Here is a 23,372-nt window from a genome sequence, read left to right as displayed (position 1 = left end):
AGGGGGCATGCCGAGTTAACTTTTGCTTCTTCCATCCTCTACTAACAGAGAGTGAGTGCTAATAAAGCAGTAAGTATGTGAAGAGCACCCCCAAATTCTTTTTATTTGAGCCTTTAAGGAAGTGTTTTGGGACAAAATGTACTACTTCCAGGTGATTTCTAGAGCAAAATCAAGGCACTTAGAAAAGCAGCAGTACTGACTGCATGCAACATACAGGTTTCTCCTGTGTCCAGCCAGGTGAGGGGAGGAGGGAGTCACTTGCAGTTCCTGCTCTTGCCTCTTCCTCTGGCCCCATGTGCTTAATAGAGCAGAACAAATCCTTCCACCCTACTCACTAAAGTTAGAAGCACGGGTCACTGGGGTTTAACAGTTTTGTCTAAATAACTCGTGGCTTTTCATTAAGTGACAAGTGTAGTGCAGTTCAAGGGTTATTTGTGAAAGCCGTTCTAATTCTCTTGGTCTTTACAAGCAAAAGATGTGATTACAGCACTAAATACAAACATAAAGACTTTATTGAATGCTGCTCAATTCCCCAAAGATCTTTCATTACAAAAGTTTTCCACACAACTGCAACTTAAGAGATTGGAATGGTACTCTGATAAAAGATGTGAAAAATATTTGATCAAGTAAAACAGACAAGACTTCTATAGTCAACTTTCCACCTTTAAAAAGCAGACTGCATTTTCTTTAAATAAAACAAGGAACTAGTTACTGACAGCCTTCCTGCTGCACTAAAAAAAAAAAATCCCAATTTTGGTCTCGCTCTTCAGTCCACAAGGTGCTAAAACTAATGCAGAGGTGTCCGAGATCGTCTCTAGAATGACACTACTCTGCAGGGAGTCCTTGGGCTGACCAGGAGCATCATTGATGGGCTCTCTAAAGGAAGCTCCATCCTCAGCTATAGCAGGAGGAAATCTTGGAGTAGGCCCAGGACCAACAGGCAGTGAGAAGGGGGTAGAGGCACTCACAAGTGGCAGGCAGATGCACGGACCATCCTGACCTGATCAAGCTGACTTTTTTTCCTTTTCCTACTTTGCCTCATGCTAATGTGAACTTGCACGTAAATCTAAATCTGAATTCAATCACAAATTCAAGAACAGCACCACGTGAGAGTTCCTTTCAAGGCTGTAAGGGGCACATACTGCGTTTTTCACGTTACTGGTAACGTACCTTGGTTTTATTTGAGAAAATACAGCACAACTAGAAGCCTTTTCTATATTCTTAACCAAAGTATGCAGCGATGTGAAAAGCACATATAAAACAAGGAAAAAATGTACATAGCAAACTATACCACCTATGTGCAACACAATCAAAAATTCAAGTCATAATTCTCACCACTCCCGTAATTATTTCACTCATTAAGGATGATAATTCAGTTCTATGAAACGCTGGAAGTGACAGTATATCAATAATTAGACAAATTTACAATATGCTGTGGTAATGACATCATGTAACTGCTGTATTTAAATTCAAATCTTTTCATTTACATTGTGCCAGAGAAAAAGCTGGCTGTTTATATACTGATGAGGTTTATTTTGCAAATTCTTAGATATTTCAAAAGGGTACAAAAAAAGTATGTCTGCCGAGTAGAGGTTGTCATTTCCTTTATTTGGCACTTGTACTGTGTGCGTTTAGCACATTGTGAGTGCTGTTCTGCTTTTCTGCCATAGCCTTCTTAAGCTTTAACTCCTCTAGTTTTCTCCACAACTCTTCACGTTCCAATTCTTTCTTTTTCTCTCTGTAGGAAAGAGTGAAGTATCAATTTCAGATGTGTGTTTAAGTGCAATGTGGAGATGCAGGTACCTAAAGCAACCGTGTTCTTCTACACCTAGTAATTCGTAGCGTAAGTTCTTCCCCAAAGCTATTTTGAGGCAATCACAGTTTGCTCTATTAAAAAGTGAACGTACAAATTAGTAAAGGTTAGTGGTAAAACAGTAACTTTGCTCCAACTCAAACAATCGCTGTAGAATGGTTTTGCACAGATGACTGCAGTTCTAAGGAAGTTCTTTATCGTGTGCAAACAAGCAAGAAACAGCGTTTTGGGGTGGTAGAAGCACAACTGTTGAAAGGAGCCTTAGCATGTGCTTTCAGCCGGCCTAGGACCACGTACACCCTGCTCCAACAGTACAGTTTAGTAGGTTAGTAGGATACGGGAGGCTTTGGCTGAGCTACAAAGCATTATCCAGCGGAGCTTTCTCCAGACAGCGCAGCCCCCTGCAGCAGCAGCTGAGCCCGGTTCCCCCACCCGAGACGGAGCACTCCATGCCAGGCAGGAGCAACGCCAGGGGCATTCCTGCGCTGTGCGCCCCGGCGCTTCAGCGCTGGCCATGGCGCTGCCACACACCTGCACAATGGGTGCCTCTTACTCAAGTGACAGCCTGCAGCCAGGAGCAAACATTCAGCCAGCGCTTCCACTACAGCACCCCTCAGCCACCACCATTAAGTTCTGCTTGTCAGCTGGTACATGTTAGGTATGTATTCATAACACACATTTGGATGAAATAATCAGTACCTTTGCCTTTCTGCTTTGTATGAGTTCGTAAGATCATCAAAAAGCTTGCCGTTCATTTCCATCAGGGTTTTCAGCACGTTATATACCAGTGCCACAATAGTTCTGGAATGGAAGAAGTACAACCATTAGAATTACTCAACGCAAAATAAGCTTCAGTAAAATAGTATTCAATTTCCTTTTTGGACTCTGAACTTTGTATTTAAGATGCTACTGTAAGGTTAATCAGTTTTTGAAACAAAATCTACTATAATTTCCTCTGTAAATTAACAAAATGCATATCCAAACTCTTCTTTTAAAGTTAAATAGCCCTTTCAAAATTTCCAACTCTTATAATCATACAGGCTATAATTATTGGTACAGTGGCTGTACTATAAAGCCATTCAGTTACGTTATGTGTTTAACAAGCTGAATTCTAACAACAATTTTGTAATACTTAAGTAATAAAACATGAGAGTCTAGAAAAATAAAACTCCTGCCTAACAAGTTTAAGTTTGGGCAAAAGAATACAGTGGAGGAACCACAGCTGCACAGTCTAATACAGCAGCTAGAAGCTCTACCAGAACACTTAAGGGCAGCAGACAGTTCTGCTGCATAGAAGTGTCATAAGAAGATCAAATGGTTGTTTCAGATACCATGGCATCTTCAAGAAACTGAACAGCTTGAACAATACTGGCTGTGTCTTATGTGGCTGTCAGTATTTTCACTTTAGTTATCATTCTTTCTTCTGACTCTTTTTGTGAAGGTAGTGTTATTTCAATAATTTATCTTAGGTAATTGTAATGTTCATCTCCTTTAAGCCTACTCTTAATAATTATGCACAGCAATGCAGAAATTGCAATGAAATTAAACATTAAAAAGGTGCCTATCTTCAAACTTATCACTTAGCAAAAAAGCACATAAGCTGTCTTCCCCCTTTTTCCCCTCCCTAGCAGTTCACCTTCACACAGCAGTATTGATTGTAAGGCTGTAGAGCAGGGGTGCCATGCGGTCATCACCTTGAAAAACGAGTGAAAGAAAAATCTAAGGAAGTAACCAAAGGACCAGGTTTGCCTTTTCAGTATACTCTGTCCATTGTGGCACTAGGAAGTCTCTCTACTATTCATCAGAGGCTTTATGCTCATTCAAAATGCACAATACATTTAGTCTGTCTACACACTTATTTGAACATTGGCATTCACGTGGTTTAAAGACAAAAGCTTATTTAGGTTATTGGTTTTCTGAGAGGAAAAGCTTGGTTTTAAGTGAGTAGTTAAGGCCATGGTGGACAGATGATAGATAAAAGTATGTTTCTTTACACTCTGAAACCAATTAAAAGAGTTATACTTTCTACCCCCAAACTTCCTGGTCCTCAAGGGATACAGTTATCTTGTGTCTTTCATGTCCTTCCTGAAGTAAAGAGCAACTTCTGGCCATGGCTAGGGAAAGAACGTTCTTCAGATTTGTTAAGACCTGAAGTATTATTAGTGCTCCAAGAATTAGTTCTCCAAAATTTATATTCAGTCTCAGCTGGTATGTTTGCAATGAGACATGCCATCTAGATAAATTCAGAATAATTTCAGAGGACTTAAAATAGGGTATCTGATTTGCTTCAAAGTCGCAGAAGGCTCCTGCCTACCTTGTCTTTTGCCTGTACAAGCATTATATTCTGCAGATTTGACTTGCAGCTCAGTTTAGGTTGCTGGACACAGCCAAACTTTGCGTTTTAGTATTTCAGTGTCATTACTGTTTCTTTTAAACAGGAAATAGAAATACTAACAACTTGTGGAATTAAATATAAAATGAAGCAGTAACTCGTTCTTATTGCTACCATTCTTTACAGTGGCAGGCACTGCTTTTGTATGATAGGATCTTTTCGCCTTCTTGTCTTGGCAGGCTGCAAAAATTACTTACACAGTCACTGACGGAATTTATCTGAAGTAGTAAAGGACATCAAAGCACAACTGTAGCAGAAGCATCACTTGAGAAGTTGTTTTAGTCTAAGTAATATTAATTTGCTTTTCAACCAACACGTAAGATCAAGTGTAATTAGAATATCAAGACCATCATCCAGTTGCCTCCTGTGTTTTCAGTAAATTCCAATTCTGCATCGTAACAATGCAGAACAGTGAAAGTGTAATATTGCTGAAAAGGGCGTCCATTTTAGCACCCATAATCTCACTGATTTCATCTGATTTAAGTCAAAATGAAGACATGTTTACAAGCTTAAGATCTAAACTCGAAACAGTAGAATTAAAAAAAAATATTTATGGTACTACAGATAGTTAAACATTACATACGGATTCCAGTGTTCTTTGGAGATCTTGTATAAACTGCCAAACATAATTGGTAGAATTTTATCAATGTTCTCCTCAATCAGACTAAGAATATATTCATTATTCCAGAAGTACAAAGCTCTTTCTGCAACCTGAAATAGAAAGTGTAGGGGTCAAAAAAACACAAAATAAATTACTACAAGTTATTTTAGATGCTTTTTTCTTTTTTACCTGAAAATGTGAACTTGACACACACTTGGATATTTGCTTAAATAAAGGCTCTTCTATTTTTTTGAATTGTGTCGGTTCTATTACATCTAAGATTTCTTCAATTTCACCTAAAAACATCACCTGTTGGTATAAAAGAAATACATCAAAAAGTATGAGAATGTTTTACATCACCAGTGTAAAAAAACAAAATGCAGCTCAGACATTAGTCATGAATCCTGCAAAGAACAACGTACGTAATTGCAATTTCGTTAGACATCCACTTATTTATTTATTTTGAGTGTGAAAGAAGTCAATCATCAGGTTCAGCTACCTGGTTACAGCTCCCGTTGTGGAATTGTTCTTTTGTGTAATTGCTCTAAACACTTAACAGAGCTGCTTTTGCAGAATATTTTTCTTTACAGTTAAAAAGATGCTAGAACATTTTATTTCTTCACAAATTGCTGCAGAGGTTACCTTTACTTGAGATCTCCAGAGTAGCTTCTAGAGTGGTAAATAGTTAATATCTGATTTAAATTACAACCTGCAGAACACTAGGTAGGTGGCATAAAAAAATTCAATACCACTCAAACAGGGACAACAGAGTTAAAGAACCCCACTTGTCAAGAGCTTTCGGGGTGAGGTCTGGTGCCATGAGTCAAACTCCTGATTGTACTTATTGTAATTACATAAAAGAAAGACAACCAGAAAAAAAATAAATTTCCCAAGACCATTTAAAGTTATTTTCACACTATGGAGAAAGAACATACGCATGCTTTATCAGCAACTGAGATACCGAGTAGAAGTCTATGTCTGGGTCATGGTGCAGATGACAACCCCCAACCTACTAGTGTAACTAGTAAAACACTTCTCACCCAGAAAATCTGTTTCTCTATACAGTATCTCAATTAGAATGTAACTTTTAACATAGTTTTTAACATAGTAGCACAATAGTAAGAACTGACATTAAAAAATGGCAGAGCTGCCCTGCAAAGATGAGCACTCTTCAGGTTCAAGAACTGCACGTTTTCAGCAAGATCTCTTGAAAAGCACAGCAGAGGTAAGATGTATGAACCTGACATGCTATGTTTTACATAACAGCAGACAAGAAACTTGTACAAGACAAAACGAACCTCTTTCTGACTGCAAGTTTTTGGCCAAAATTTGAGCAGTCCTCTGATTACCTATATGAAAAATACAAACAAGTTAAAACCAGAACAAGCTTCTATTACATATTTTATATAATTTAAAAATAAACAACTAAATAAGATATGAATTTGCTTTTCCCTATCCAGAGGTTCAATAAAAACTTTGTTGCCTTATTTAAACATTTATCTTGTTTTGGTTATCAGAATAATATAAACCTTATCAAAAGTCTTTGATTATCCATTCTCACTCCACTCCCACCTCACATTAATTGATATCATGTTGATAACATCAAAGCATCACAAAATGAAGTTAAATCTCCTGTAGCTAGACAGCCCAGCATATTTTTCTCCTGATCCATGTGTTGGGGAGCACCTGTCTTGGTTTTGAAGCCCAAGAGCAAGCAGCGTACACTGACTGCACAAACAGGGTTATACAGAGGAGCCCTGTCCTCCACCACGTCCTTTTTTCTTCTTTAATTTGAAGTGTGACAGACTGGAAACTCGAAATGATATGAACTTACAGAGAAAATAGTTTCCAGTATCTACACTGGAAACTATCACATGTAAGACTAGAAAAAACCCTTCAGGAAACTTAATTAGAAAGCACAGCTCCTAAGAGGGGCAAGGTGGAGGAGGAGGGAAACAGGGAAACAACAACAAACAAAAAGACAGGAGGCCTGTTTCCTAGAAACAAACATCTGACACGGCATCTAAATTACAAAATTAATGCTGGCTAAAAAAAGCCATAACTGCATGTTTTGGAAGCAGAAACATTCTCCAAGCACTATAAACTTTCATTCTGAGCAAAGGACCTCTGCTTTTATGATATAACAGCACTTAACGGATCATACCCAACCATAAAGCTTACTCAACTACACAAATACTTTCCATATTTGATTTTTCCCATGTTGATTTTTTCTTCTTTTAACCTTCCCAGCTGGCTTTTTTGTTCACAACGATGTGTACTTTCAAAAGTGACTTTCTGACAATAATAGGATTTTAAGTGCTCACCAGTTTTGATCCTAGGATACACAAACATTCTGCTTCTACAAAACTGAGTGTCACTTCAGATGAAACCCAGCATGTGAGGAAACCCCAGGCAGCTCAAAAACTTACGCTCAAATCCAGAAAAGCAGCAAGTTACATGGGAAAAACAGCAGATCCCTTACAGAGCCTCAGCCCTGCAGTTGTATCTAGCTGGCGACGTGCCCCAGCCAACCAAACTCCCAACGCCACCATCCGATACCTGATGGAGGAATGGGCGGCCTGGGGCGGCCCGGACAGGGCCATTTTGCAGCCTGGCCACAAAGGCAGAGCTCGCTCCCTGTCCCGTTCCTCTGCTGCTGACCTGGCCTCCTTGCTGCCGGCTCCACGAACACGGCACGGTGAAGTGGGGAGGGTAAACTCTGAGCTCCATTTCCCTAAATGACCTGATCTGGCAGTCCTCTCATCACCTGCTTCCCCTCCCTCAAGGAGTCAGGCTGACATAAATTAATTACGCTTGTTTGTCTAGATTCACAATTTAAATACACTTTAAGTCTAGGGCCACTTTTTGTTGTTGTTAATTAGCTCGTAACTGAATGGCTATTACACACTACTGAGATTTTGTATTTTTGAAGAACAAACCGGAACATTTACAGGTGCAATAGCTCATTCTGTCAACACCTTCCCTGCTCCCCAAAACAATGCAAGAAAGCCAAAAAATGTCAGATGGCTGCATTTGCCAAAGGAAAGCTGTGAGAACCTACCATACACCTCTTAACTGGAGCATGAATTTCCTGGTCTTGGAAGCACAAAACTGGGTTAGCTACAACAGCCCAGTTTCCAGCACTCAGTAATGAGTGCCAAATGTGCTTCACTACATAGACTCACATTTTCAACTTCTTAACTTGACAAAGAAATAACACGTTCTTAGCACAGAAGTGCAGACCTCAACAATGTACCTAATCCTTGCTCTTTAGAGGAAGGATCAGTTTCCAGCTTGACCATGCTTTCACATTAAAAGAGCTGATACCTGCACATTTAAGTTCAAAGATTTTATTCCAAGAAATACATGAGTGCAGATCTGAAATCTTACTGCTCTTACTACACAAAACGCACACAATTAATATTGTTCCCTGGGCTACAAAATTCCTATAAAGTTGACTTGCAGCAGCAGACACCTGCTAGACAGCTTATGCACCAGGGCTGCATGTTTAGCCTGATTCTCATGATATGAAATCTCTTCGATGTAAAGGCTATGGCACTTAGCAGGGTTAGGTAATGAGCTCCTCTTGTCAGTTCTGCAAACATCAGGACTGACCTAAGGCAGACTACCATAGTTAGAAGAGCTCAGATTGAATGTCCTCTAAATTGACCCTGAGTGACAATTCCTGCCAGAAAAATAACAGTGAGGTACTCATGAAGATAGCCTTCTGATGGAGTGCTTAAAATACTACTTGACCTAAAGCCAAATAAAAAAAATACAATGCTATTTCATCAGTTGCCCCATCAAATTTCAACACTTACATTTCAAGTATTTCAGAAAGTTTCTTAAAGCTTCACTTACTATCATATACTAACTTTTACTCCTCTTATAGCAAAACAGGTTTTATAAATGTTCAAATTAATGACCAAGGCAAGCACAGGTCTCATGTCTTCTCCATTCTGAATTCATCTTTACTGTTGAAGAGGTGACCAGAATTGTAAGCTATGACCCAGGTGAAGTCTCAGAATCGTACTGTGGCACTCCTACGTCAGTAAGACCTGCCTTCCCCCTGCAGAGTTTGGGCTTGGAGCTTGTATCACAGTTCTGTAAATTCACATCAGGACTTTGCCATGTTGTCACTTCATTCAGCCTTGCAGGTTTTTATGTAATGTTATATGCTTGCTGCTCATATGTCAACTTTAACTGCAGAAGTACCTGGATTGTTTTATCCTTTGGCTTAAGGAACTGAGCTTACACAATTCCTTTCTCCTCACCCTATCCAACAAAATCGGCTTATTGACCAGTTAAGCTGGCAACGCTGCATTGCAGTGGGTAGGAAGGCTCTTCAAGCAGACAGGACAAATTTATAGATGGTCAGGCCTACTTCCACCACCTACAAAATAACTTCTTTTCTGATGAGGAACACCAACACTAAGTGACCCTGCAGAAAACAAGCTTCCACTGAAAAGTTGGTGAAGATTAACATTGTCTAAGAAAAAACAAATCACAAAAGCTCTTCACTTTTCTGTCACAAAAAGTGATGAAGTGCTTAAATTCCAACATATCCCTAACGGAGTGACATCAGATTGTCAAACTAAAAGTTTCTCTTTGAGCTGGTCTGATACTAGTCTGTTTCCCCATGAGCTGCTGTGCTGTCCTGCCTGCATTCTTCTTTATGGGCATTGCCAAACTACTTGCACAAAGCACTGCAATCCCCTTTCTGGCTGACCTGCCGATGCATGGCGTGGGAGATTCAGCCTGGCAAAAGCCTCTGATGCTTGAAGCACCTGTAGTATAACTGTCAAGAGGCACCCCAGTAACCGAGAGGACAGAACAGAAACATCACATTGGGAATGTCAGGGCCTTTCTGTCTAAATAAACAGACAGACAGACACAGATTTCTAGGTTGGAAGAGACCTCAAGATCGAGTCCAACCTCCGACCTAACACTAGCTACTCCACTAAACCATATCGCTAAGCTCTACATCTAAACGTCTTTTAAAGATCTCCAGGGATGGTGACTCCACCACCTCCCTGGGCAGCCCGTTCCAATGCTTAATAACCCTTTCGGTAAAGAAGTACTTCCTAACATCCAACCTAAAACTCCCCTGTCGCAACTTTCGTCCATCCCCCCTCGTCCTGTCACCAGGCACGTGGGAGAATAGACCAACCCCCACCTCCCTACAGCCTCCTTTAAGGTAACTGTAGAGAGCGATAAGGTCGCCCCTGAGCCTCCTCTTCTCCAGGCTGAACAAGCCCAGCTCCCTCAGCCGCTCCTCGTAAGACTTGTTCTCCAGACCCCTCACCAGCTTGGTCGCCCTTCTCTGGACTCGCTCGAGCACGTCCATGTCCTTCCTGTAGCGAGGGGCCCAAAACTGAACACAGTACTCGAGGTGCGGCCTCACCAGAGCCGAGTACAGGGGCACAATCACTTCCCTAGACCTGCTGGCCACACTGCTTCTTATACAGGCCAGGATGCTGTTGGCCTTCTTGGCCACCTGAGCACACTGCTGGCTCATATTCAGCCGACTATCAACCAATACTCCCAGGTCCTTCTCGGCCAGGCAGCTTTCCAGCCACTCATCTCCCAGCCTGTAGCTCTGCTTGGGGTTGTTGCGCCCCAGGTGCAGGACCCGGCACTTGGCCTTGTTGAACTTCATACAGTTGACCTCAGCCCATCGCTCCAGCCTATCCAGATCCTCCTGCAGAGCCTTCCTGCCCTCGAGCAGATCGACACACGCACTTAGCTTGGTGTCATCTGCAAACTTACTGAGGGTGCACTGGACGCCGTCGTCCAGATCATCGATAAAGATATTAAAGAGGACCGGCCCCAGTACTGAGCCCTGGGGGACACCACTTGTGACCAGCCTCCAACCAGATTTGACTCCATTCACCACAACTCTCTGGGCCCGGCTATCCAGCCAGTTTCTAACCCAGTGAAGCGTACGCCAGTCCAAGCCCCGAGCAGCCAGTTTCTTGAGGAGAATGTTGTGGGGAACGGTGTCAAAAGCCTTACTGAGGTCAAGGTAAACCACATCCACAGCCCTTCCCTCATCCACCAAGCGCGTCACTTTGTCATAGAAGGAGATCAGGTTCATCAAGCAGGACCTGCCTGGTGCTGTTAAAAGTGCTAACTAAAGTGCTGTTACTCTTTCTCACTTTTATTTTCTGACTCTGTTTTCCCTGAAAATTTTCAAATTTATGCTAGGCACAAGCCATCAGCACCAAAAACATTGAAATTTTAGTTGTTACCAGGAGGGAGTACAGTTGTTACATAAGTTCTTATATAAGGTGATTCGCATGATCTCAGTGGTTCAAATTTTTATTTAAATTTGTGCTCCATCTTGGAGATAGACTAAGAGAGAACTGCACTTTCAAACCCAGGACTTTCTTAACAACTGTCCTAGATTTAACTATTATTTTTCTTTCCCCCAAATGCCTATGGATCATTAATCAAGATATCACAGATAACACTGCTGTGCAGTTCCAATGAGCTGCAGTGAAATACTACATTGAAATTAAAAATAGAAAAATATTCAACTGAAAAAACACTTACAGGCTCTGTTAAAGTTGTATCTTTTTCCAGGAACTGTACAACACAATAGGCGAGCTAGAATGTAATTCATATGATTATTTAGTTTAAACAGACACTGTTTAGACATTGCAGCAAAACTAAATATCCCGACTTATAATGAAAGCACTTCAGATGAGGAAGAAGGTACAAAAAACCCCAACCCAAACACCCTAGAACAGCCATTTAAAGTTCTTCCAAAGTAAACAAAATAGCAATTAAAACAGCAAGATATACAAGCTAGCTGTATCTTACAAAAACTTCCTGCATACCAAAAATCTTCAATTTTATCATCCTAGAAGACAATCACTTTAAAACTTGACAGTACTTCCTTAACTCAGATCCATTATCTAGACAGGTTTTCCTCACCTTCAGTTCCTGTATTAACATTACACTGTGAATAAGCTAGGATTTTCAAACATCTATTTTGGGGGAAAAAGTTGATACTTTCATTCAAAAGAAAAGCTTTAAAACAACTTTGACTGAACACACATTACTCGAATAATAGGTGTCAAAATTCAGCAGTAAGATTACATGTGAAAGGATATTTGACTATCACAAGAGCTCAGATCCAGCTGAGGATCCTGTCCCCAGCAGTGGCCAGTAACAGACACTGGTGGAAGAGTGCACGCAGTGCGGGAAGCATAAGGAGGCTAACTCACAAGCATGCTCTCCTGGCCCTCAGTGATTTCTGCCCAGGCCAAAGTGTGATATTGTGTGTTACATAATTACTTACATTTACCTATTGTTTAGTTACTTAGCACACAGTTAAGTAACAAAACAACCACAGCTCTGCCATGCACAGAACCATATGCTAATCCTATTGCTGAAGCAGTTAAAACCCTAGATACCATAAAGACTGAAATGGGGAAATCACAGTATGTTTCATCTCGCAACATAAATCAGAGACAAAATTATTTATGGGCATTGCATACATATTTCCATACTTAACATGTCTGAAATCAAGCGTTACCTCTCCATTTTTTTTGAATCTGTTATCCCAAAAGAGGTAATTACAATGCTGTAATTACAACAAGCCTAACTTACCGCTCCTACCCTCAGGATAAGGATGCGTATGCGTGGACCCAAAAAATAACACAGCACACATGAATCTCAAAATCCCATTAAAGTGTTCCTGTGCAATGTATCTATTGTTCAAAGACACAAAGGCTCAACCTTAAGCCAGCTTTAAGACTTTAAGAGCAGGCTAAATTGTGCTGTAGCAACAAAGCAATGGGCCACTCCTGACTGTGAAGTAGGCTCAGTGCTGGTTTCCGGATAACACAAAGCCAGAAATATACAGTGACAAAACTGCTCCTTCGTTTCCAAGTGGTATTTTGATACATGGCACTGGTGGTTTATCAAGGGATAGGTGAATAGCCTGGCCAACAAACCAAATGCTACTTTAAAGCACCCAGTACAGCAGAGTTTATAGGACCCTTCCAGGTACCAATGGCCCAGATTAATCATATTACAGAAAAAAGGCTAGCTTGCTGTACTGATCTATCAATGAGAATACCTTTGGCATATGACGGGTCCCTTTCATATCACTGACTCATTCCATGGAGCAGCCTATTGCACAGTAATAAATCACAAAGACAAGTGATTTAATTAAATTAGTTCCTAACTCGCATATAAAGTTTTAACTGAGCTCTTGTCTTGATCCTGTTTGTAGGCTATATAGTCATAATGATTTCACTTCATTAGAAACTCATTTCCTTGTATCTTTTGTCTATAAAGGAGCTATATTAGCAAGCTGACTAAGTTAACAAAGCAAATTTTTAATTAGCCACAGCAGAATTACTTGCGAGTTTTCATCAAATATATTCAATACTCAAGTGCCATATGTCTGGAAAGGATATACATTATTCCTCCAATAAGATGATGAACGTCTGTGCTAAGTATAAGGATGGAAGTCAAATGAATAACTGCAACATTTTGACAGCATGTCATGGATCTACATAATTTCTGGCTGATCTGGAGAGCTATTATGCATTTTCGCCATTTATATCCAACACCCTTCCCCTCCCTTCAGTCACTGGAATTTTAGAAATAAAAAAGCACTTCCGAAATAAGCACCTGGCCATACTCAAGGTTCCTTTATACACAGCATTTAAGTTACATAAACGAAGTAGCAATGGAACAAGGTCCTGGGATTAAAGTGTGACTGAGTAGCAAACCACAAAAACTTCAGCTGATGTGACTTCGAATTGCTGTTACAGTCTATCGTTTTTAATATATGCTAAATATCTCAAAATTAACATTTAGACAAGATATGTAAGATCTTAAAAATAAATAGGTATCTGAGATTGCACTTGCAAATACCTCAGAATATTGACATTATAACACATACTGCTTTAAATTTTCATTAGTGTCAAATGCAAATACAGAGAAAACCACAACTCTGAAAAATAGGTAAAAGCTTACCTGTGCATGAAACAAAGCTAATCCCTTTGCAGTATGCATGGGAATCAGAACTTTCATAAGGAACTGTTTGTGTTCTGCTTTCAGTGGCAGTGCAAAACCATTGATAATACTGAAAACATGAAGAAGTTGGATTTATTTTTATTTTTAAAAAAGGCACCACCATCACCACCACCACCACCAAAAACAACACATTTTTTCCTATCAAGAAATCGAGAATTCCTATAAATTAAACCTGATAATTATGAAGCCATAAAATAACTTCACATATGCACAATCTCTAAAGTGTTGGCATCGTGCAAGTCTGGCCTCTTGGTAGGAATACAAGAGAACCACAGTAGACATCCAATAATACTCTTCAGATGAGGCTGAAGTATTTTTATCATGACCTCCATTAGGCAAAAAAATCTACAGTAAGTCTTGCTGTTTAATGGTAAAGCTTACACACATCAGGAAGCTGATTCATTTTGCACAGAGTCACTTAAGACAACCTGCCTTGCAGGAGAAAAAAATAGATGGTATATAATTTTTATGCTATTTTAACATTGCAGTTTGGACACTTATTCTGAGATTGTCGAACAACTTTTCTGTACAAAAATGAAGTTAAAAAGTTGTCACTCACTCAATAATCTTCTTTGAAGAGTCACTTGTAGAACAGCAGTCCTTCAGGAGGTTTTTTTTTTTTTTTTGGTGTGTGTGTGGTTTTTTTTTTCCTCTAGATTTTAGATTAATTTGAGAAAACAGTATCCCTTTCACTTGATTTTCATTATGATTTTTTCCATGATATTTGCACAGTCTTTGGATTTTTAGCAAGGCAGTAATATTTATAAAGTTTTCTACTGTGAATATATCAGTGACAGTTTTAGAAAACTAGTAAAATGCTACCACAAAGAACTTAAGAGGTAAAAATGAAATTAGTGAATTAATGGCAAAAATGGTAACTAAAACGCTTACAAGGCTTTCCTGAATATAACTTAAACAAAACCAGCCTGCTGAAGATTAAAGCATTTTATTCAATGTGAGGTGAAAAGTAAACATTCGTTGTCTGAGTCAGAGAACATGTCCTTTATTGGATATATTCCTCACAAGCAAGGACTCTTGAGAAATATTTTGCCTGTCATCTTTAAAACTTGTACTGAAAAAGAACAATTTATACTTGATATCCTAATTTTATATTCACATGGTAACTAAGACAGTATTAGATTATATCAGTGACTGCACTTTATCACTCATTACTATACTCCTCCCTTTCCCATTTCCAAAGCAAGAAAGCTGAAGCAAACACCCACAATAACACTTCATATTTTTTCTGTCAGATCAAACTTACCTTCCTAATATCTCAAGAAGTTCAGCAACACCATTGAAGTGCTCTGTTTCATATATAAACCTGTTATGAAAAGAGACAAAAATTGAAAGATAGATTCAAAAAAAAAATCTTTAACAAATTTTAGATATTTGAAAGCCTGATCACAGATCAAAACCAGGTCTTTTCATTCAAGAACAAATCACTGCAGTCACAGACCATGAAGGTAATATAAAATATTGCTCAACCTAGACAGACATACAGCCAGACAGAGCGTACCTGAGGAAAATGTTGTTAATCTGTTTCCTGATGAATGCTCGTAAACCAAGGAATTTTCCATAAATTCGATGAAGAACTGTCTTTAGGAAATCACGTTCTCGTGGGTCTTCACTATCAAAGAGCTCCAATAACTTTAAAAATTAAATTGAAATTTATTACTTTTAGAAGACTTAAATTTTGTCATGCTACTAACCAATTTGAGCTTTATCTTGAACTTACAAGTTTGCATTAGAAAAAATAGAATCAGTTTGACCTAAAATTTTGTTTGGATGTCCAATGTTACTTTCAAAATTAGATTTTTAATAAAGCTGATTTTTTTTTTAATAAGCAAACCTAGCAGCTTCATTTCAGTCATATCAAAAAGCCTGTATACAACAGACATGAACAAAGCTATTCCAACAATTACACTATCAAAATAAAAATGAAATTTTAAGAATGAGATTATCAAATTTTAGGTAAGTGGTTTAGGTAAGTGGTCTTTAAGATATAAGAAAGAATCAAATTTGTGTCATATATTTACAATTTCTTAATTAAAATCCTGTAATACAGCTTTCAATAAGCTACTCATGTCTTCAAGGTTAAACCCATAATTCTTTGCAGAATCATTTTGTAAGACAAGTCTATGATAAGAATCATGCACATTTCCCCAGGGGAAGAAGAGGGATACATATGTTTAACAGAATGATAATGCATTAAAAATGGGCTAGGAGTTGGGGTGGGAAATCACAGCAAGTAGAAGTTGGTTCATTTCTGTCTGAATCTAACAGTGTTCCCCCATCTCCCTTTATCTAAACACCTCCCCACCCCTCTACCCCCCGTACCCCATTTTCTTCTTATTGATTCTGGGTGATGATCATGTTTGGTATTGTTCCTATACAAGAAATTTCAACATTCAAGATTTAATAAGAAACCATTACAAAAATCTAAATTCATAAGAATTAAGCATAAGGTAATGAAATCAACTGATTCTCTAAAACAGACTAAATGCCCCAATAAGCTAAGCTAGCAAGACTTCCCATACATTTTTGCTTGTGGAAGGTTTTCCAAGGATACAGAAAAGACCACACTCTTGAAGACATCAAAAGATATTCCAATCCCATTACAGGCCACTACTTTATTGTTGTTTTTTTTTCCTCCTGTTTGTCCAAGTAAGAGCATATTTAGAAATACTAACTGTGCTAAATAAGTTAGTAACTTATCTCAAGAAATCACTACAGCCTCCTGCTCAGTCCAGGTCTACAAGCTTAGGTATGTCTACACCAACCAGCAACAGACACTGGAAACAGCTGTTCAAGAAGTTTGCTCGGGCTCATTTCATTTTTACATTTAGAAGGAATTTCTCAGGGTTACTATCCCACTTTTTCTCCCATATATAGCTTTCTGAGCATTGCACTTTCTTGTACTCTAAAGATCACATGAAAACATCAGGAACTGAAATTCTGCAACATGGCTCCTAAGAACCACGGTCCAATTAGTAAATTGGATTTGCATGGCCAGTAGGTCAGCAGCAGCTTCAGCCTTGAATTTTGTGTGCAAGTTGAACAAAACAGAGAAGGGAACACCTACAAACAAGAACAGTAAAACCAAACAAGCGGAAATATAAACAGCCACTGAAGGTGAGAAGGGGAAGTGTCCATCTATGTTGTTATTTTTCATTGCTGTACTCTGATGGCTTGCCAGCACTCACTCAAGCTTTTCCTTGAAAAAATGAATATTTTGACATGGTAAAAATCCCCACTGACGTAATATGGGACAAAAATTGTTACTGTATTATACAGCCTTGACGAGTTATATTTACTGTCTCACTTAACTTTCTTGCTCATAGTTACTTTGCGTGGTGAAACAATTTTCCATGTTTTTCCTATGTATGTTCTTACTTGATTTTCCCTCCATGTTTAACACATGATAGTATGAGAATGACGCTATTCAGTAACAACTTAACAGGTGCTGGAACACATTTCATATACAGTAAGTTAGTTATTCACAGGAAAAACAATTCTGCGCTAAGTTTTCCCATTATAAACCTCTATGAAAAACAAACAAAAAGGCACTACAAAGCACTAAAACAGTTTAATTGGCCCACTGTTGATTTGACTGGAAATAAGTTACAAATCATTAAAAGCACAACTTGTATTCACAAAATACAAAATACAAAAATCTTGTATTGCAAAGCATTGAGGATACCACCTGAAAACTGTGTTTCTGAAGTTGCTAATTACATATAGCCTGTGCGATATGAAGCGCTGTTCATTTAGTGTTTGGCAGAAATCATTGTTGGAACAACTAAGGTTTAACCCAGTATCAAAACAAAAGCTTTACTATCTCCTTAGCGTACAACCAGCAGGTAAGTTAAATCTGAGAGGACATCTTTGAATCTGAGATAGGAAACCTCTCTACTCACCTGCTGTACAAATCTCTGGTCAATGTATCTCTTTGCAATGCTAGGCTGAAAATCCGGGCTCTCCAAAAATCTTAGGAAAAATTCATACACCAACTACAAACATTAAAATGAAAATTTTGAACAAGTTAATAAACACACCATAATACAGATTTTATACCCCACCCAAGTCAGTGGGACTATTTACATACATAAAAGGTATAAAAAGGAAACTGAGGTCTAACACATCACTGCTTAATCATGGCCTCTAGTGGAATTTACTGTAACAATTACTGTAAGTATCCAGAACATTTTAACTCTCAGAAGAGAGAAAGCTTAATAAATAATTTACTGAAGATATCACTGTAACACAAAAATCAAGTGAAAGATCTAAGTATTACTCAAATTCACACTTCCTACTATATTAAGAACATATTATGTAGAAATAAGTTATCCAACACTTATCAACACTGAGGGTAAAGTTAAGTGCTCTAACATTATGTAATTCTGTAAAAACGGATTAAAGAAAGTTTGCTAAGTGCTTCTGAAGCCAGGTTTCAGCTGCAAGCTCCAAAGATGAAAGGTCATTAAAAAGCTGAATGAATACGTAGAAGCTTAACAGTTGGGCTTAGCGTTACATTTCTATATCCTGGGTATTCAATTCAAACAAAAGGACCTTCTGCAGATTTACCTTCAATATCCTTTATATTTTGTAGTACTTATTTCTATTGAGTTCAAGTCCCCATTCGCTATGATCCTGCAAGGCCCACAGATGGAAAGACAGACAGGAGATAGAGACAGCGAGGGCCTGAGGTAGCAGAGAAAGGCATGAAGAAGCCAGAGCACAAGTCCCATATTTTTGGATTCATCAGAAGTCCAAGACAAATTACTGTTTCCATAACAATGGCAGGTGGGGGAGGATGCACGCAACTCTCCCAATTTATAAAATACACATCAGGCGTCTCTTAAGACAGAATTGAGAGGAAAAATGTCTTCAGTTTAGGTACATTCAGGGCCTCTTATGGTCTCAATGCCTAGTCTTAGCTCCATAATAGTTAAACAATTAGCAATAATACTAAAATGCAGTTTAGATACATGCAGACATCACTGACTGGACTTCTGAATAAAACCCACATTGAGGTCATATGCACATGGGCATGTATTTCAGCGATTACCACTACAAGTACCTATCAAAAACCCCAAGAGCCAACATCTGAGTAACGCGTAATTACGAAGTTCACTTGAGAAACACGTTCAGCAATAAGTACTTTTATCTAGAACATTTGAGATCGCAGTTAATACGCATAGCCTCAAGTGGGGTATGCTGTATCTGCAGAGCAGAAGCTCAAAAACACAAGTTCCCCTTCACTCTTTCCTCCCCTCTGACAGAGACCATAACAATAGCTTTTCAAATCAACAGTCTAAACATACACAAATGTCATATAAACAGAATTGTATAAAATCCAAGCTTCCCTGTACAGCCTTAATTTGTCTTCTTGCGCATAAACACAGCATACAATAACAGTTGCAGAACGATGGAGGACAAATTTTTAAAAGTCTGGTAATAGCCAATCCAATAGTGTAATCATACATATTTCCACACTCCATCCTCTGTCTTAGAGATTGACCATGGCTACTGATCTTTTTCAAGCTAGAAATTAGATAAATTTGTTAGTGGTTTGTATTGAAACGGGAAGCATATGACTGGAGGGAAGTCATTAACAGTTTTATAGGATTTAATTTTGGAATTAAATTTCATTAAATATTCACATATTATGTCATATATTAAACATTTCTATCAGTGACTACAACAAATAATAGTCATATGATAACTGCCGGGGTGATGCTGCATGCAATATTGGATGCTATCTCCAGAGGGGGGAAAAAAAAGGAAAAAACAATATCAGGGTATCAGTAAGAAAGGGACAAGATGATTCTGAAGGCCTCAGGTAATAATAGACAGATACAGGACAAAACTCAGCGATTGCGAAGACAGTTAAAAAGACAAGAAAAAGCTCTGCTAAGCCACAAGAAACTATTGAACTGAGCAAAGAAGGGATGAATACTGGTCCTGAATGCTCATTAACCATGGGATAACAAAGATCCAGCCACACTATGAAGCCATGTCAGCGACAAATGAAAGCCAGGCATATTCCAGGAAGATACTGATGTACAATACAGTACAGAGATGCACAGTCCTATGTATGCTGGAGAAAATATATTAAAACCTGAAAGGATACAGAGGAGCCCCTAGAATCCCATTGGGCCACAGTGCCTCTTATGAGTGAAGCCTAAACGGGTATGTTTTGCTTCCCCTAAAGCAAGGGTGGGCAGGGAGGACAATTATGGCTTCTTTCCATAGATAGATATGGGAACAGGGATAAACATCCAGCAGAAGAACTAGGCTAAAGCATAATGCTCTAACAGCGTCTTGGTACAAACTGCCCAAGATTAACTTTAGGGTATCAATCAGAACCAAACCCAAGGTTTTGGAATAGGTGTGCCTCGTCTACAAAGTAGAACAAATCAATATTAACGCAAGATTCTCAATATCTGATGGACAACTAATTAGCAGCATGTCTCATTTCTACAACAGACAGAAGATGCATTAGTCACTGTTTGAATGCTTTGTATAATTCTTGCTATTGCAGAACCTCAATTGTTGCTATTGTTCTTAAGAGAGGAGCTTTCAGAAAAACAAACATTTACGGCTCAAAAATCCCTGAACAGCTAGCTATTCAATCTGTGCTCAAAAGCGAGTTGCAGAGCTGGTAAAAGTGTCGAGTAACTCTGGAGTTCCTTGGGAACCTTGGGAAATCCATGAAGCTTTATCCAAGGTGTTCCAGGAAGCAAGCGGTAATGGCCATTTCTGGACAGGCACCCCTCTCCTGTAAGCTAAGGCTTGCAAACTCAGAAGCACAACCCTAAGTATCAACAAGGATAGTAAGGATGGATTCTATCTGCAACAGACACTGGCTGCTCCTACCTTAAAACAAACAAACAAACAAAAAACAGACAGGTATGCTCAACTTTCCTGAGTGTAAGTGAAGGGTTACCATTAGAAATACTACTAAATCATGGGAGAACTGTTGGCTTTGGTAGTTCCAGTTCTCAAAAACTGGTCTGCTTGGGTAAAAGAGCAGATAATTCCTATTACACTTTGGTGATTCCGTGTTCCTTCTTGCAGGGACCACTAGAATATTATTGCTTTAACAACTCTACCATCCACAGGTCCCTAAATAGAAACACAGGGTGACTAACGCCAGCCTCTGCACCCTAGTTTAGTTGCTACAACTGTCTGAAGCATTGCTTTAAAGCTATGTCTTTCATGTCGCACCAGTTTCAACGTAGGTCTACAGTCTTTTGTAGTGGCTATGCATGCTGCTGGTAAGTTACTAACCCATTATATATGATGTTATTGTATAGAGAAGTGTCAACAGATTCAACAGAACAAAGAACAGTAGAGATTCAGATTTTTTCTTCTTCCCCCTCCCAGAAAATGGGCTATGTGACAGATCAGAATTTTGCATTCTACCATCCAGTTGTGGGCACATGAAATGTAAAAGAAAGGACGGGAGAACACAAACTGTTGTCACTGTGCTGCAGTGAGCAAATCTGTTCCAAGGACAGGATGAATAACTGACACAGGAGAAGGAAATCCACGATCAATAATCAGGCAGCCTGGCCAAAACTCATTTAGAAAAAGACAAACACTGAAAATAAAATTTCAAATAATAACACAATACTCTTTCAATTTCTCTTAGACAAGCATAAAGCACAAAGTGAAGTGGTCACAGAAACCACAAGCGTTTTTCTATAAAAAGAACTGTAGTCTACTTATGTCCTAAAGTGAACTGAGAAAACATTTACAAGTTTTACTCCTGAGAGACGGGCATTTTGAAGTCAGATGATGATGCCTCTACCGACCATAAGAGACATTTGCATAGTCCTTATGCAGACCTCCCCCTGCCCAATCAAGCCTCGTCATTATTTGAGGCATAGCCATTTCTCCTACAAATTAGACTCAGACATCCATGAGCTAATTATTATCACAGCCTTTAGCCTGCACAGCTATTTTTTGTGATATCTTGTTTCTTACTTGGTTTAAGTCTGAAATACTATCCTGAACATGGAAGTTTTAAGTATCCAGTATTAGAAGTCCAGGCTTTAATAACAGCATTTCTTGATTATATTATATTATATCATTGATATACAGGGACATATATGTCCATGTGGTATTATGAGGACAGAGTAGCATCCCAACTCCCCTGAGAGAGAGGAGCAGATGGTACACAGATATGCAGCAGCTATTACTCTTCTACCCACTATTAGGAGTTGCTACACGATAAATTTTATTTAACAGATACTACTTTTACGAATTCAGCAATGAATAACCTGAGATATGAACTTGGATGATTACAAAGTGACTTAGGATTGCTCAACTTTTAACAGTTTATTGAGAAAAATTCATCAGTAGTGCAAGTCAGTCACGTGATTGATACAGCAATGCTATAAAAATCACGTGATTGGTACAGGAGCGCAACAATAGAATAACTAACCAACTGTTACCAAACAACAACGCCTATATTGTAAAGTTTTTGCACAGAGGGAGGGAAGAGGGTGGGAAGAATGAGGAGATATCTATTTCTTGCTCAAAAGACAAATAAAGGCTATTGCTCCATTTTTGTTACTGTCACAAGAAACTGAATTGCTAACATCTGCTTATATTTCATTGAAATCATACAAAAATTGCTCAAGTTCAGAAAACAATCTCTTAAATAAAGAACATAATTACCTAAAATACCCACACAATTTTAAGACATATATATACACACACCACACTTCATTAACACAATCGCTCTATTTAAAACAAAAACAAAACAAAACAAAAAAAGAGCATTTAAGCAATTTGGAATGCTTACATTCTGCCATATTTATACATGCAAGAAAAACAACCACTTTTTTCCCTTATGAGCACAGAAACTCACTTATACTCATAAAGATCAATTCTGAAGTTCATATCAAAGGCAAAAAACTACTCAAGTATGCATTCCTGGTTCTTGCCTTACAAGATGATTTGAAAATAAAGGAATCACACACCTGTATGTGGGGCCATGAGGCTTCAAGAGTTGGCTCATCTTCTTCTGGATCAAAATCTGGGTTATCGCTAGGTGGAAGTGTTCTGAAAATATTAGAACTAATCTGTAACAAAAAAATGAAGTTTAATTCTATTACTTGTTATTCTTCCACAGAGCACACTGAGCAAGTTATTGCTTTTATCCTAAAAGTACATGAAATGACACCAGCTAATAAAAAAAAATAATCTTTTTCTTTACATTTTTTAAAAGCCCTGAATTCAAACAGAGAAAAGCATGAAGCAGGCTAATGAAAATAACAATAAATTAATTTTTGACTTCATTGTTTTACAGATTTGCAGTTAGATATTGTCATATCTATTTTTTTCTCCAGAGCCATTAAAGTTAAAAGAACATTTTGTTTCCTCCTTAATAAATTTTTTTTTAAACTATGTGACATCAAGAGCTGAAGTTTTATATAAGACATCAAATACAGCATGACTAACGAATTGTGATTTAAACAGATCTCTTCACATGT

General features: G+C 38.5%; 1 protein-coding gene across 1 annotated transcript in view; it reads right to left on the bottom strand.

Moving 5' to 3' along the window:
• Nucleotides 1-495: 495 nt before the first annotated feature.
• Nucleotides 496-23,372, bottom strand: part of PPP2R5A (protein phosphatase 2 regulatory subunit B'alpha) — a 46,029-nt gene continuing 23,152 nt past the window's right edge. The window contains exons 3-13 of the mRNA XM_035556431.2: nucleotides 22,860-22,961; nucleotides 17,784-17,876; nucleotides 15,383-15,513; nucleotides 15,128-15,187; nucleotides 13,804-13,912; nucleotides 11,362-11,415; nucleotides 6,105-6,155; nucleotides 4,996-5,115; nucleotides 4,789-4,916; nucleotides 2,513-2,614; nucleotides 496-1,738 (exon numbers count right to left, since the gene is read on the bottom strand). Of these exons, the coding sequence (XP_035412324.1) occupies nucleotides 1,606-1,738; nucleotides 2,513-2,614; nucleotides 4,789-4,916; nucleotides 4,996-5,115; nucleotides 6,105-6,155; nucleotides 11,362-11,415; nucleotides 13,804-13,912; nucleotides 15,128-15,187; nucleotides 15,383-15,513; nucleotides 17,784-17,876; nucleotides 22,860-22,961 (1,083 nt within the window). The 3' untranslated portion in view covers nucleotides 496-1,605. The remainder of the gene's footprint in view (nucleotides 1,739-2,512; nucleotides 2,615-4,788; nucleotides 4,917-4,995; nucleotides 5,116-6,104; nucleotides 6,156-11,361; nucleotides 11,416-13,803; nucleotides 13,913-15,127; nucleotides 15,188-15,382; nucleotides 15,514-17,783; nucleotides 17,877-22,859; nucleotides 22,962-23,372) is intronic.

The sequence above is a fragment of the Cygnus atratus genome, chromosome 3 (genome assembly GCF_013377495.2).
Source record: "Cygnus atratus isolate AKBS03 ecotype Queensland, Australia chromosome 3, CAtr_DNAZoo_HiC_assembly, whole genome shotgun sequence".
NCBI classification, from domain to species: domain Eukaryota; kingdom Metazoa; phylum Chordata; class Aves; order Anseriformes; family Anatidae; genus Cygnus; species Cygnus atratus.
This window is presented reverse-complemented; position numbering and strand designations above follow the sequence as displayed.